The sequence below is a fragment of the Hyperolius riggenbachi genome, chromosome 1 (assembly GCF_040937935.1).
Source record: "Hyperolius riggenbachi isolate aHypRig1 chromosome 1, aHypRig1.pri, whole genome shotgun sequence".
Taxonomy (NCBI): domain Eukaryota; kingdom Metazoa; phylum Chordata; class Amphibia; order Anura; family Hyperoliidae; genus Hyperolius; species Hyperolius riggenbachi.
Window position 1 is genome coordinate 594458049 of NC_090646.1, and position 12779 is coordinate 594470827.

The following is a 12779-nucleotide window of genomic DNA, read 5'->3' on the forward strand; positions in this document are numbered from 1 at the left end:
TGGCCGTGAGGCCTCTCACCAAATCACTGCTGGCCACAGTCTCAGATGAACCTGGGTCAGAATGCAGGCAGATAGTCCACAAGTCCCTCTGTCCAGATGGAGGTTCTCCTTCCCTCTCAGATGATGGAGGTACTCTCACCCGCAGCAATGTTTTTGTCCTGTGCCAACAGTCTGGCTGGAGGGGTTCAGTTCTGTGTCCTTCCCACACCACTCTCTTCCCTCTCCACCCCTGTTCCCCGTTCTCACTCCTCCCTCGGGAAACAAAAATCAGCTCTAAAAGTTCCACTCTGTTTAGGGGCAGGCAATGCATTTTGGAAAACAATTAAACAGCACCACCTAGGGGCTACACACTCCCCCCACTAAAAGTCTTTGGTCCCCAAAGATAGGTTGGTAAGTTACAAACTAACCAAACTTTTGAACTTAACCGTTATATGGGGCCAGATAACAATTTGTAATATATTCATTAGACAGAGGTACTTTCCACCATGGGATGTCAGGAGCAGAGTGAAGTGAGTCACAAACTGATACAGCAGCTTGGGGTATTTGAGCCTCTAGGTTCCTGCGAACAGTGGTGATAGCTTGTTCAGAGCTCTTCCCCATGAAGTCATAGGTCAGCCTTTTGGGGGGTTGAATTGCATGCTTTCCTCTTTGTTCCAGAGGTAAAGGTGGTTCAATTTCAGCCAATTGTTCTGCAACTTCAGTAGATGGAGGTGAAGGTACTGCTACCGAGGTATTAGGTTCCAGTTCTTGCTCAGACCCAGGTAGACTTTCTTCAGGTTCTTGATCACAACTTTGTGGCATGAACTCTGGAGCGTCAGCTCTCAATGGGCTAGAATGAGGTTCAGCTACAGTTAAAGGGTTTGTATCTGCATCTGTTGGCCACAACCACTGCGCTCCTAAGTAATATTCCCAATCATTGTCCTCATCTTCATCATCATCTTCCTCTATCAAAGGGGGTGGCGAAGATCGAGTTACTGGAGCTCTTCTAGGAAGAATTCGTTCTACTGGTTGTGACACTCGTACGGCTTCACTGAGTGGTAGAAGGTGGTTGCGGTGCCAAGTCTTCAGGGGACCAGTCTTTCCCTCAGGACGAATTTGGTACACAGGAAGACCAGGTAGTTGAGCACACACAATATAGGGCTGTGAGCTCCACCTATCACTGAGCTTATGTTGTCCACGAAGACCAAGATTTCTCAGAAGGACTCGATCACCTGGTTGCAGATGGTGGATCCTCACTCTTAGATCATAGCGTCTTTTATTCTGCTGTTCCCTACTACTGGATGCAATTTGGGCCTTCTCATAAGCAGTCTTGAGGTTTCGCCTAAGTCGATCAACATATCCCTTGTGGGACGTAATAGAGGTATCATCAGGTGAGATGCCAAAGGCTAAGTCCACAGGCAATCTGGCTTCCCTGCCAAACATCAATAAGTAAGGGGAGTGCCCAGTAGAATCATGCTTTGTACTATTGTATGCATGAACCACAGCAGATATATGACGACTCCAGTGCTGTTTCTTTTCTGAAGGTAATGTCCCTAGCATATCTAGGAGTGTCCGATTAAATCTTTCTGGCTGAGGGTCCCCTTGAGGGTGGTATGGGGTAGTTCTTGATTTCTTCACACCCAACATACTCAGTAACTCTTTGATGAGTTTGCTTTCAAAGTCTCTGCCCTGATCTGAATGTAACTTTTGAGGCAGGCCATAGTGAACAAAGAATTTCTCTATCAGGACTTTGGCTACGGTAGATGCTTTCTGGTCTTTGGTAGGGAAGGCTTGGGCATAGCGGGTGAAATGGTCGGTCACCACTAGAACATTTCCCTGTCCGCTAGAGTCCGGTTCCAAACACAGAAAGTCCATGCACACCAGTTCCATGGGACTTTGACTCTGTAAATGGCCCATTGGGGCAGCTCTGGAAGATAGGGTCTTCCTCTGTATGCATCTCAGGCAGGAATGACAGTAGCTTTCGACCTCAGCTTTCATGCAGGGCCAATAGAAACGGTCTCTGACTAGATGAAAAGTCCTTTCTGCTCCAAGATGGCCATGTTCATCATGTAGGGCTCCCAACACGGTAGTTCTGTGTTTCTTTGGAAGGAGCAACTGCCACTTTTCCTGTATGTCATCTACAGGTGCTTGTCTATAAATCAGTCCATTTCTAAGCTGAAGTCTGTTATATTCCTTGTAGACTAATTTTGCCTCCTCTGGAACTTCAGTTTGTAAGAGTTCTGGTTGCTGGCTTTCTAAAGCTTTCAATGTCAGTCGGCAAAGAGGGTCTTCTAATTGATCTCTCCTTAAATCTTGTCTGCTGAGGATGGGCAGACCTCCCTTCTTTACTAGAGTCAGATTGCAGTAGAAATCAGGGACTCCTGCAGCACTTACTCCAACAGCTCCTGCCCCTGCAGCTCCTCTGACCCTATGTTCAACCCCTTGACACAGGGCTTGGATCCCTTCTGGGGTCAATCGTATCCACTCTTCTTCAGATACCTCTGTATTGTAGGGTCTCCTAGACAGTGCATCAGCATCTCTGTTCCCAACCCCTGGACGATACTTCAGGCTGAACCGAAATCCAGCCAAGGCTGCCAACCACCGGTGACCTGTTGCATCTAGCTTGGCGGTTGTGAGAAGGTAGGTGAGTGGGTTGTTGTCTGTCTTGACTTCGAATTCAGCACCATACAAATAGTCCTTCAATTTGTCAACTACTGCCCACTTCAAGGCCAGGAACTCAAGTTTGTGGGTAGGGTAGTTTTTCTCTGATGGGGAGAGGCTTCGGCTCACATAAGCCACTGGTCTCAATTGTCCATCATGTTCTTGGTACAACACTCCACCGATCCCCTCTCGGCTAGCGTCAACATGTAGTTCATAGGGGCGAGCTGGATCAGCATAGGCTAAGACTGGTGCATGTGTCAAACCCCACTTTAACTTCTCAAAGGCTTGCTCACATTCATAAGTCCATTCGTCTTCAATAGCCTCTTTTGACTTCTGAGGTCCTTTGGCTGATTGGCTATGATTAGGTGGCTTAGAGTCATCTTCTTCACCATAATTTTTCAAGAGCTCATTGAGAGGTCGGGCAATCTTAGCAAATCCTTCTACGAATCTTCTATAGTATGAACAGAATCCCAGGAAGGATCTTAGCTCTGATACAGTTTTCGGTCTTGGCCAGGTTGTCACTGCTTCAAGTTTCCTGGGGTCAGTGGCCACCCCTTCAGCAGAAACTACATGCCCCAGGTAAGTAACAGAAGGCATGCAGAACTGGCACTTTTCCAAGGATAACTTCAGCCCCTCTTCCCAAAGCCGGTCTAGCACTTTTTCTAAACGTTCTTCATGCTCTTCTAGAGTTCTTCCAAAAACAATTATATCATCCAAGTACACCAAAACTTCCACCAGGTGCATGTCACCCACTGTTCTTTCCATCAGACGCTGAAATGTAGCTGGGGCTCCAGTCAGGCCTTGAGGCATTCGGTTAAACTCAAAGAACCCAATGGGACAGATGAAAGCAGTTTTTTCTTTGTCTTCAGGATGCATGGGGATCTGATGGTAACCACTTCGAAGGTCCAAGACACTGAACCACTTTGCCCCTGAAAGGCAGTGCAATGCATCTTCTATGCGTGGTGTGGTATACTGGTCGGGAATGGTTCTTCGGTTTAGAGTGCGGTAGTCGATACACAGTCTGATTGACCCATTTTTCTTTCGCACCACCACAATGGGGGAGGCATAAGGACTCCTTGATTCTCTAATTATTCCTGTTCTTTTCAGTTCTGCAATCTGCTGTCTCAAGTCTTCTAAGTCACCAAACGGGATCCAACGTGATCTTTCTCGAAAGGGCTTGTCATCTTGCAGACGAATCCGATGTTGGGTACTATTGGCACAACCCACATCAAACTCATTTTTGGAAAATAGCTCCTGTTTTCTCAGTAACAGGTCCTGAAGACTCTTCTTCCATTCAGTGGGTGCAGGAGAATTTTCTGGATAGAAGCATTCTGTGGAAAGCCTATCTGCTGCTCCCCCCACTAAAACAGATGGTGAAACAGGGGTGGCTGAATTCACTTGTCCAAGTAGCATTTGGGAATTAAGTTTCACTGGGGAATCAGTAGTGTTACGAAGGCTTACAGGAACTCTTCCTTTAGTTCGCTGCAAATCTTTAGTTGGGACTACTTCAGGCACTAGCTGTAATCCAGTTTCTTCACCCTTTTTTCGATCTGCTTCTAACATAATATAGGGCCCTGGCTGTTTCCAACTCAGCCGTACTTCAGCTCTGAGACAGGCTACTTCACCAGGTTGCAGAACTCTCTCTTCTTTACCAAGCAGCCATAACTTCCCCACTCCCTCAGCTGGAGCTTCCTGTTCCTGGATCAGACCTTGGTATATGGGCCGCAGCAATGGGTGTAATTCCCCCTCAGCTAGATGAGCCTCGCGGGACAGTAATGGTTCTAGCATTCTCCTCACTAGATGTGTGTTTGTTCCCACTATCATGGAGCTCCTATCAGACCCTGGGGGTCGAGAGCACACAATCGCAAGGGCATCAAATGTTCCAGACTGTCCGAAGATCAATGGATCAGCTGATATCTTGATCTGGAGATAACCATCATAGGGAAACTTCTTAGCACTAAGACCCCAGATTTCAAGATCTTCCAGCTTCTGCAAAGGCAAGTGTTTTAAATGCTTATCATAGAAGTCTTTGTACAAAAGGGTCACTTGTGCACCTGAGTCAAGGAGGGCTTTGGTGTAAATTCCTTCAACCTGAACAGGTATCACTGGTGATGGTCCTATTAGCTCAGCTGGGAATCTCCTGGAAACACTTGGGGCAGCGGGTCCTGCAGGTTTAGCATGTATCCTTCTCTTTCTCCTGACCCGTTTGTAGCAAGGTATCTCACAAGGTATTTTGGATTGTAGTGTATTTCTTTCCTGTTGAATGGAGTCAGACACAGAGGCAGGGGTTTTAAAATCTCCCTTTACTTTGTTCCTAATTTTAGGGATGGAGCGGACAGAGGAAGGTGGGCACCCGGGTGGCTCCTTCACCGAGGCCCTCTGTAGTTTCCCTGTGGCTTTCCAGGGCATCCTTGGTTCTTGTTGTACTTTAACCCAACCTCTTCTTTGATCCCAATGGGACTTGAGCAAGTGCTTTTATAATGTCCTAGCCCTCCACAGTTGTAACAGATTCCTGGACTAGCTGGCTTCTTTAAACCAAGGGAAGACACAGCCTTTGTTTGCTCTAATACATCCTCTTTCATCTGATCTTGATGTTTGACGGTCAACTGGGTCAGCATGTGCATCATTTGGGACATTTGAGATTTAAGAGTGTCTATTTCGGAATTGACATCATCAGCACCCACTACTGCAACTTCAGCTGATCTTCGTGCATTGCCTTGTTCTATGTCTTTAGCTTCTAACATAGCTTCTTCCTCTCTCACTGTCCTTATCAACTCAGGATAATGTAGTTCCTCATAATCTTTACTTGTCCTAAGTTGGAGCATGATGGGGTCTAAAGGTTGCGCCCCTCTCAAGACCTGTCGAACTCTAATCTTGTCCACCGTGCTTGGGACTAAGCCTTTCTTGAGTAATATTTGGTGCAGGATCTTATCCAGCCGTCCCATATATGAAGACAATTTTTCTCCTTTCTTCTGATAAGTGTGTTCAAATTGATACAGAAGGTCTGAGATCTTTTCTGTTCTCCCAAATACATCTTGTAGAATACTGAGATAGTCATAGGCTGTGCATTCAGGCTGACTGAGTTTTAGATTTCTCACTGCATCAGAAGCAGCTCCTCTCAAACTTTCAGCAATTCTTTGTTTCTTTTGCGCCTCAGGGACATCCCACTCATCCAGCCCCTGCATAGCCTGGTCCATCCACCCCTCAAAGTCTTCTTCTCCAGATGGGACAGGTGTTTTTCCTGAAAAAAAACGCAGCTTTCTATAGCCATATCCTGTTGGGGCATCAGGGACCTTCAGGCAGCGCTCCATGACTTTCTCAAATTTTTCAAAGAAGTTTGCTTGTGAGTCTGTGCTAGGTGCAGACATGCTAGGGGCTAAAACATTTGGTGGGCGTGCCTGTGTTGTATCAACTTTGCTTGCTTGTGAACCTGGGTGGCATTTAGGGGTTATGATATCAGCTTCTAAACCATCGGACAGCAGTATTTTCTGAGCCTGAAAGCAAATGGGTACTTCATCTCGCCACTCTAACAGTGCATAAGTCCGAGGCCCTTCAGAGTCCTCTGTACAGTCCAGAACATAAACTCTGCTTTCAGGCGAAAGTGCTGTGACCACGTGGCGAATGCGGGCTGCAGACCATTCATTTCCTGGAAGGCTAAGTATAATGCACAGTTCTGGCCTAGCTTTCTGATGGTCACACCACTTGGTAGCAGCTTCTGGGTCCATTCTGCCTTCGCTCATTTTCTCTGGCAGAGGGGTAGGAAATCCAAGGACGAGCCCCCACGTGTAGCACTCACCCCCTAAGGAGCGGCTGAAGATAGATTTGGGTTCCCTACCGTACCAGCTGCAACTCACTTCAGAAACTGGACCCGACAATAATCATAGTAAAACCACTAACAGTGCGGCTTTAATAATAGCATATGAAGCCTTGTTAGAGCGGAATTTAGATAAACAGCAAACACATAAACATCAAACATGCAATAATAAACTGAGTGTGGGATAAATCTGTCTATCACTTTAAGTCCCTGTCTTTCCACTGGCCAGTGGCTATATAAGTTCTATGATGGCCGGCGTTGGGGCCCTTTGAGAGCGCTCCGTCCCTTTAAAGAGGGCACTTGTAATCCACAGGGAATGAAGGCAAACTATATAAAATGTATTCCGAAAGAGAGGATAAAAATAAAGGGTTTCTCAATCCTGAGAGTCAGCAATAAATCCAGAAAAAGAAAAAGGGATCTCTGTTATGGCTCCTATAGAAACTGTAATCAATTCTCTGCTTTCAGTCAGAAATAAACATGGCCGTGAGGCCTCTCACCAAATCACTGCTGGCCACAGTCTCAGATGAACCTGGGTCAGAATGCAGGCAGATAGTCCACAAGTCCCTCTGTCCAGATGGAGGTTCTCCTTCCCTCTCAGATGATGGAGGTACTCTCACCCGCAGCAATGTTTTTGTCCTGTGCCAACAGTCTGGCTGGAGGGGTTCAGTTCTGTGTCCTTCCCACACCACTCTCTTCCCTCTCCACCCCTGTTCCCCGTTCTCACTCCTCCCTCGGGAAAAAAAAATCAGCTCTAAAAGTTCCACTCTGTTTAGGGGCAGGCAATGCATTTTGGAAAACAATGAAACAGCACCACCTAGGGGCTACACACACAACACACACTCTATTTCCTTTTGATTACTGATTGATTATTGTAATTAGTTAGTTGTACTTACTGTTACTACTTACTCTTACTGTACTAGGAGTCTAGGACACTCAGTCACTGTTCATAGGCTACTAGCTCCTGCGTGTGTGCACTCACTGTCTGTGTACACACTACACACACTCTATTTCCTTCTGATTACTGATTGATTATTGTAATTAGTTAGTTGTACTTACTGTTACTACTTACTCTCTTACTGTACTAGGAGTCTAGGACACTCAGTCACTGTTCATAGGCTACTAGCTCCTGCGTGTGTGCACTCACTGTCTGTGTACACACAACACACACTCTATTTCCTTTTGATTACTGATTGATTATTGTAATTAGTTAGTTGTACTTACTGTTACTACTTACTCTTACTGTACTAGGAGTCTAGGACACTCAGTCACTGTTCATAGGCTACTAGCTCCTGCGTGTGTGCACTCACTGTCTGTGTACACACTACACACACTCTATTTCCTTCTGATTACTGATTGATTATTGTAATTAGTTAGTTGTACTTACTGACTGTTACTACTTACTTACTGTACTAGGGACACTCACTCAGTCACTGTTCATAGGCTAGCTCCTGCGCGTGTTTGCGCGTGCGTGCACTCACTGTCTGTAGTGTACACACACTAAATTTACTTGTGATTACTACTGATTATTGTAACTGCTAGTTGTACTTCCTGACTGTTACTACTTACTCACTGTACTAGGGACACTCACTCAGTCACCTCACCCACCAACCCACTCCATTAAAGTACCCCACTTTTCACCCGCCCTTATAAAAAACTTTTGTCTATACGCCCAAAACATCGAAGATGTCTGGAAGTGGCAGCCAGCGCGGTTTGGGCAAGGGGAAGGGCAGCAAGGGAATCAGGAGGAGAGGGAGCAGCATTGCGGCAGGCCGCGGCCGCGCCACCATGCACAGTTCCGCAGCAGCAGCAGCAGCGTCAGTGGCTAACATTCCTCCCATAGCCACTGGCCGTGGACGCCTTGGGCGCCGCCCAGCAGGAGCATCTGCAACTCACGCTGCAGAGACACAGCAGCAGCGTGTAGCACCTGCTCCGATTTTCCTCCAGCCGGGTCGGAAACGTCCCATTGAGGAAAAGGATGCAGACACTGTGGTGCAACTGATGACGGAGGATGAGCAGCCCGCCATCAGCTCTGCATCCGAGGCCTCCACCCTCACCACCACCACCACCACCACCACCCCTGTTCGCAGCAGCCGCCCAGCAGGGCCTGGGGGGAGGAGGAGGCCAGTTCACCGTCACAAGTTGGCGACCTGTCACTCAGCAGTATTTTTACCCCAGGCACCATCAGGGTATTGTCTGCTGTTGTTGGCGATTTTGAGGAGGAGATGCTGATGGGCACTTTGGGGGATGAGGGATTGGACAGCAAGACTGTGGCGACAGTCAAGCAGCCCATCCATGCATCAGGAGAGGAGTTTGGGGGGTCATCATCCCAGCAGGACATGTTTCAGGAGGGGGAGGATGATGGTGATGACCCAGTGACAGAGAGAGACTGGGTGCCACCACCTCCAGGGGATGTCGTCCTCAGCAGCTCGGAGGAGGAGGAGGATGCGCTTGCTGGCCTTGCAAGGAGGCGCATCATTGCAAGCATTGGCAGCAGTAGGCAGGTCCCACAGCCTGCTGGTGTCTCAGGCTCAGCAGCAGCAGCAGCAGCATCTGCCAGTACCACCACCAGCCGCACCCAAGCCCCCCCCCTTAACCACCACAGGGAGACAGGCAGCAGCGCTTCCATGCCGTAGGGGGATGTTTTTGTCACCAATCTGGCGATTTTTCACCATGCCCACTGTGTACAGCAAGTACGCCACTTGCAACCACTGTCAGCGGAAGTTGAGCAGAGGTGCAGACCCCTTAAAGTTCAGCACCAGCTCGCTCATCAACCACCTTGCTGCGAAACATTTCCACCAGCATGAGGAGTTCCAGAGGCTGAAGGCATCTGGTGCTGGCAGTGGCACCACACCCATCACTGCACAGCCTTCAGCAGCAGCAGCAGCAGCAAAAGCAGCCACCCGCCCTCCTGCTCCTCCAGCAGCACCAGCAGGAGTGCGGAAACGCACTGCTCCTCCCCCCTCTGCGACTCCTGCCGCCGACACTGAGGCCTGTTCTGGCAGCCAGTCCTCAGTGGCCTCCTCTGCTGTGTCTGCTGATTCCCGTGCCAGCAAAAGGCCACGCCAGAGCCTTTTGAGCGAGTCCTTCCAGGGGGTGGTTAGGGCTCTGCCTCCCAGCAGCCGTCGCGTGCGGCAGCTGAACGGCTTGCTGGCACGGGCCATGTGCTCCCAACTCCTGCCGTTCACGCTCGTGCAGGAGGGGAGCGACATGCGGGCGCTGCTTGCTTGTGCAGCCCCAGACTGGCAGCTCCCCAGCAGACACTTTTTCTCCCTCAAGGCCATTCCTGCACTGCACCGCTTTGTGATGGCCAATGTGGAGCGAGGGCTGGAGCACGCGGTTGGTGAAAGGGTCCACGTCACCATGGACTCCTGGAGCAGCCGCTTCGGGACAGGCCGCTACCTGTCCTTCACTGTCCACTGGGTCAGCTTGGTGGAAGGGGGTGAGGATGGGAGAGCAGCAGTGGGCACAGCAGCAGCAGCAGCAACACAGTGGGTGGTGCCACCCCGCAGGGTCAGGGGAACTGCAGCAGGTTCCTCCGATCCTCTGCCATCCTCCGGCACACCTGGCCAAACCCCCCGCCTCAGCAGCAGCGTGAAGGCCCGCCACTGCCAAGCGCTGCTGCACTTGGTCAGCCTTGGCAAGACCAAGCTGACGGCAGCCCATGTGTTGGCCAAACTCCAGGAGCAGGAGAGGATTTGGCTGACCCCCAGAGGCCTCAGAGTCGGAGAGGTGGTGGCCGACAATGGGGCCAATCTGGTTGCTGCAATTGACAGGGGAAACCTGACCCACATCCCCTGTCTTGCCCACGTGCTGAACCTGGTGGTGCAGAAGTTCCTGCGCACCTACCAGGGGATGGGCGAACTGCTGGAAACGGCAAGGAACGTTGTGCGTCACTTCCAGCGCTCGGCTGCAGCCTGTGCGAGCCTGGAAGACGTGCAAAAGGAGCTGGATCTGCCACGCCATCGGCTGATCCTTGACGTTCCGACTCGCTGGAACTTCACCCTGGCGATGTTGGAGCGTCTGGTTGAACAGAGGCACGCTGTCAACCAGTACCTTGCCCTGGCCACTGTTTCCGCCGCTCAGAGAAGGGACAAGACCAGCAACATCCCGTCCATCGTCCCCGATGATGACTGGAGGCACATGCAGCAGGTGTGCTTAGTGCTGGCTCCCTTTCTGCAGGCCACCAACATGGTGAGCAGGGACCATGCTATGGTCTGCGAGTGGGTGCCCCTGGTTTGTCTGCTGAACAGGGCCCTCGATGCTTTGCTGGAACAGGGAGCGGCAGCCTTGGACCAGCAGGAGCGGCAAGCAGCTGCACAGTCCACCTCTGAGGGGGAGGAGGAGGAGGACTTGGTGGAGGTCCCTGACCTTGCTGCTGATGAGGGGGAGCAGCACAGTGCAGCTGAGTTGGTGCGGGGGTGGAGAGAGGATGAGGCTGACGAGGCAGAGGAGGAGGATGAGGACAGCACTGCCATCGATGTGCCAGCACACGTGGCCCGCCTCTTTCCAATGGCAGCGCACATGCTGGCGTGCCTGCGCAAGGACCCCAGGGTGATCCAGATGAAGCAGAGGGAGGACATCTGGATCAGCATGATGTTGGACCCACGCCTCAAGGGGAAGTTGAGCCAGTTCCTGCCGCCTGCAGGAGGAGACCCAGCGCAACAAATAAGGAGCTTGCAGCAGGCCCTTGTTGAGCGCTTGGAGGAAGCCTTCCCCCAGCCTTCCACCCCCACTGTCCAGCAGCCAGCACAGAGGCAGCAGCAGGTGCCTGCATCCAGCAGCAGCAAGCGCCCCACAGACCTGCTGTCTCTCAGCCACGAGCTCTACAGGACTGTGGAGGCTCCGGCAGCAGTGACTAGAGAGGAGGTGCATGATGCAGCAGCATCCTCCTCCGGTCACAGCCAGCGCCTGACCCGCATGGTGGCTGACTACATGGGGTCCTACAGCGGGCTTGGCAGCGATGCCCCTGTTGATCCCATGGAGTATTGGGTCAAGCGCCTGGAGATCTGGAGCGAGCTGGCGCAGTACGCCCTGGAAGTGCTGTCCTGCCCCCCTTCCAGCGTGCTGTCCGAGCGCTGCTTCAGTGCAGCTGGTGGCGTGGTCACCGAGAAACGCTCACGTCTGTCTCACAAGTCTGTGGACAGACTGACGTTTCTCAAGATGAACCAGGCGTGGGTGGAAGGCGAGTTCCTGGCCCCTGTTGTCGGCGAGAGGGGGACATGAACTGGCTGCCGGAACTTAGAACCATCGTTAATGTGCCTTACCACTCTTTACCACCTCCTGGCTCCTGCTCACTAAGCCAGCCTGGTTCACTTTGACTATTACGTCGCCTGCAGCCACACATTTTACACCTACAGTGGGCTGCTGTGTACTGCCCTTCTGCTGTCTGTCTGTGTTTCCCACTGCCAGGGTACACAGAATTAAATTCTGCTGCCACTCTGCCACCAGCTATTACGTCAAACAATAGCTATATTGGTTGTAAAACCAAAACCAAAAAACCATTAAAAAAAAAAAAAGGTTTAATTTTTCTGAGGTGCCCGGGTTGAAAACTGTGTTGTCCCAGTTGTGTATTGGACACGATGTGGGCTGCACGACCGCTGTCTGGGACCTCCTGTTGTGTTTATTTACAGCCCTGGTATCACCGCTAGGTACCAGGGCTATTATGTCACGCTGCCTACCTGCTGCCACACTCACACTGCTCCTCCATTCCTCCTCCTGCTGCTGCTGACTGTCTGTGTTTCCCACTGCCAGGGTACACAGAATTACCTTCTGCTGCCAGTCTGCCACCAGCTATTACGTCAAACAATAGCTATATATCTGTGTAATTTGTGTTAAAAACAAAACAAAAAAACCATTACAAAAAAAAAAGGTTTAATTTTTTCTGAGGTGCCCGGGTTGAAAACTGTGTTGTCCCAGTTGTGTATTGGACACGACGTGGGCTGCACGACCGCTGTCTGGGACCTCCTGTTGTGTTTATTTACGCCCTGTTATCACCGCTAGGTACCAGGGCTATTATGTCTCGCTGCCTGCCTGCTGCCACACTCACACTACTCCTCCATTCCTCCTGCTGCTGCTGCTGTCTGTCTGTGTTTCCCACTGCCAGGGTACACAGATTTACCTTCTGCTGCCACCAGCTATTACGTCAAACAATAGCTGCTCACATTACTCCTCCATTCCTCCTGCTGCTGCTGCTGTCTGTCTGTGTTTCCCACTGCCAGGGTACACAGAATTACCTTCTGCTGCCACTCTGCCACCAGCTATTACGTCAAACAATAGCTATATATCTGTGTAATTTGTGTTAAAAACAAAACATAAAAAACATTAC

The 12779-nt window shown here is 50.4% G+C and overlaps 1 protein-coding gene across 1 annotated transcript; it reads right to left on the bottom strand.

Annotated features, from left to right (window-relative positions):
• Positions 1–420: 420 nt before the first annotated feature.
• LOC137541476 (uncharacterized) lies at positions 421–6365 on the bottom strand. The gene is made up of 2 exons (XM_068262820.1): positions 5011–6365; positions 421–4780 (listed from the first exon to the last, which is right to left on the bottom strand). The coding sequence occupies exons 1-2, from the start codon at positions 6363–6365 to the stop codon at positions 421–423; spliced, it is 5715 nt and encodes a 1904-aa protein (XP_068118921.1).
• Positions 6366–12779: the final 6414 nt, after the last annotated feature.

What these genes read in the sequence shown, in the direction of transcription:
- LOC137541476 (XM_068262820.1), bottom strand. Translation starts at nt 6,365, where the DNA reads ATGGACCCAGAAGCTGCTACCAAGTGGTGTGACCATCAGAAAGCTAGG. An exon ending in GGAAACTACAGAGGGCCTCG is followed by an intron (nt 4,781 to 5,010) that starts GTGAAGGAGCCA and finishes AAGTGTTTCCAG; the next exon opens with GAGATTCCCAGCTGAGCTAA.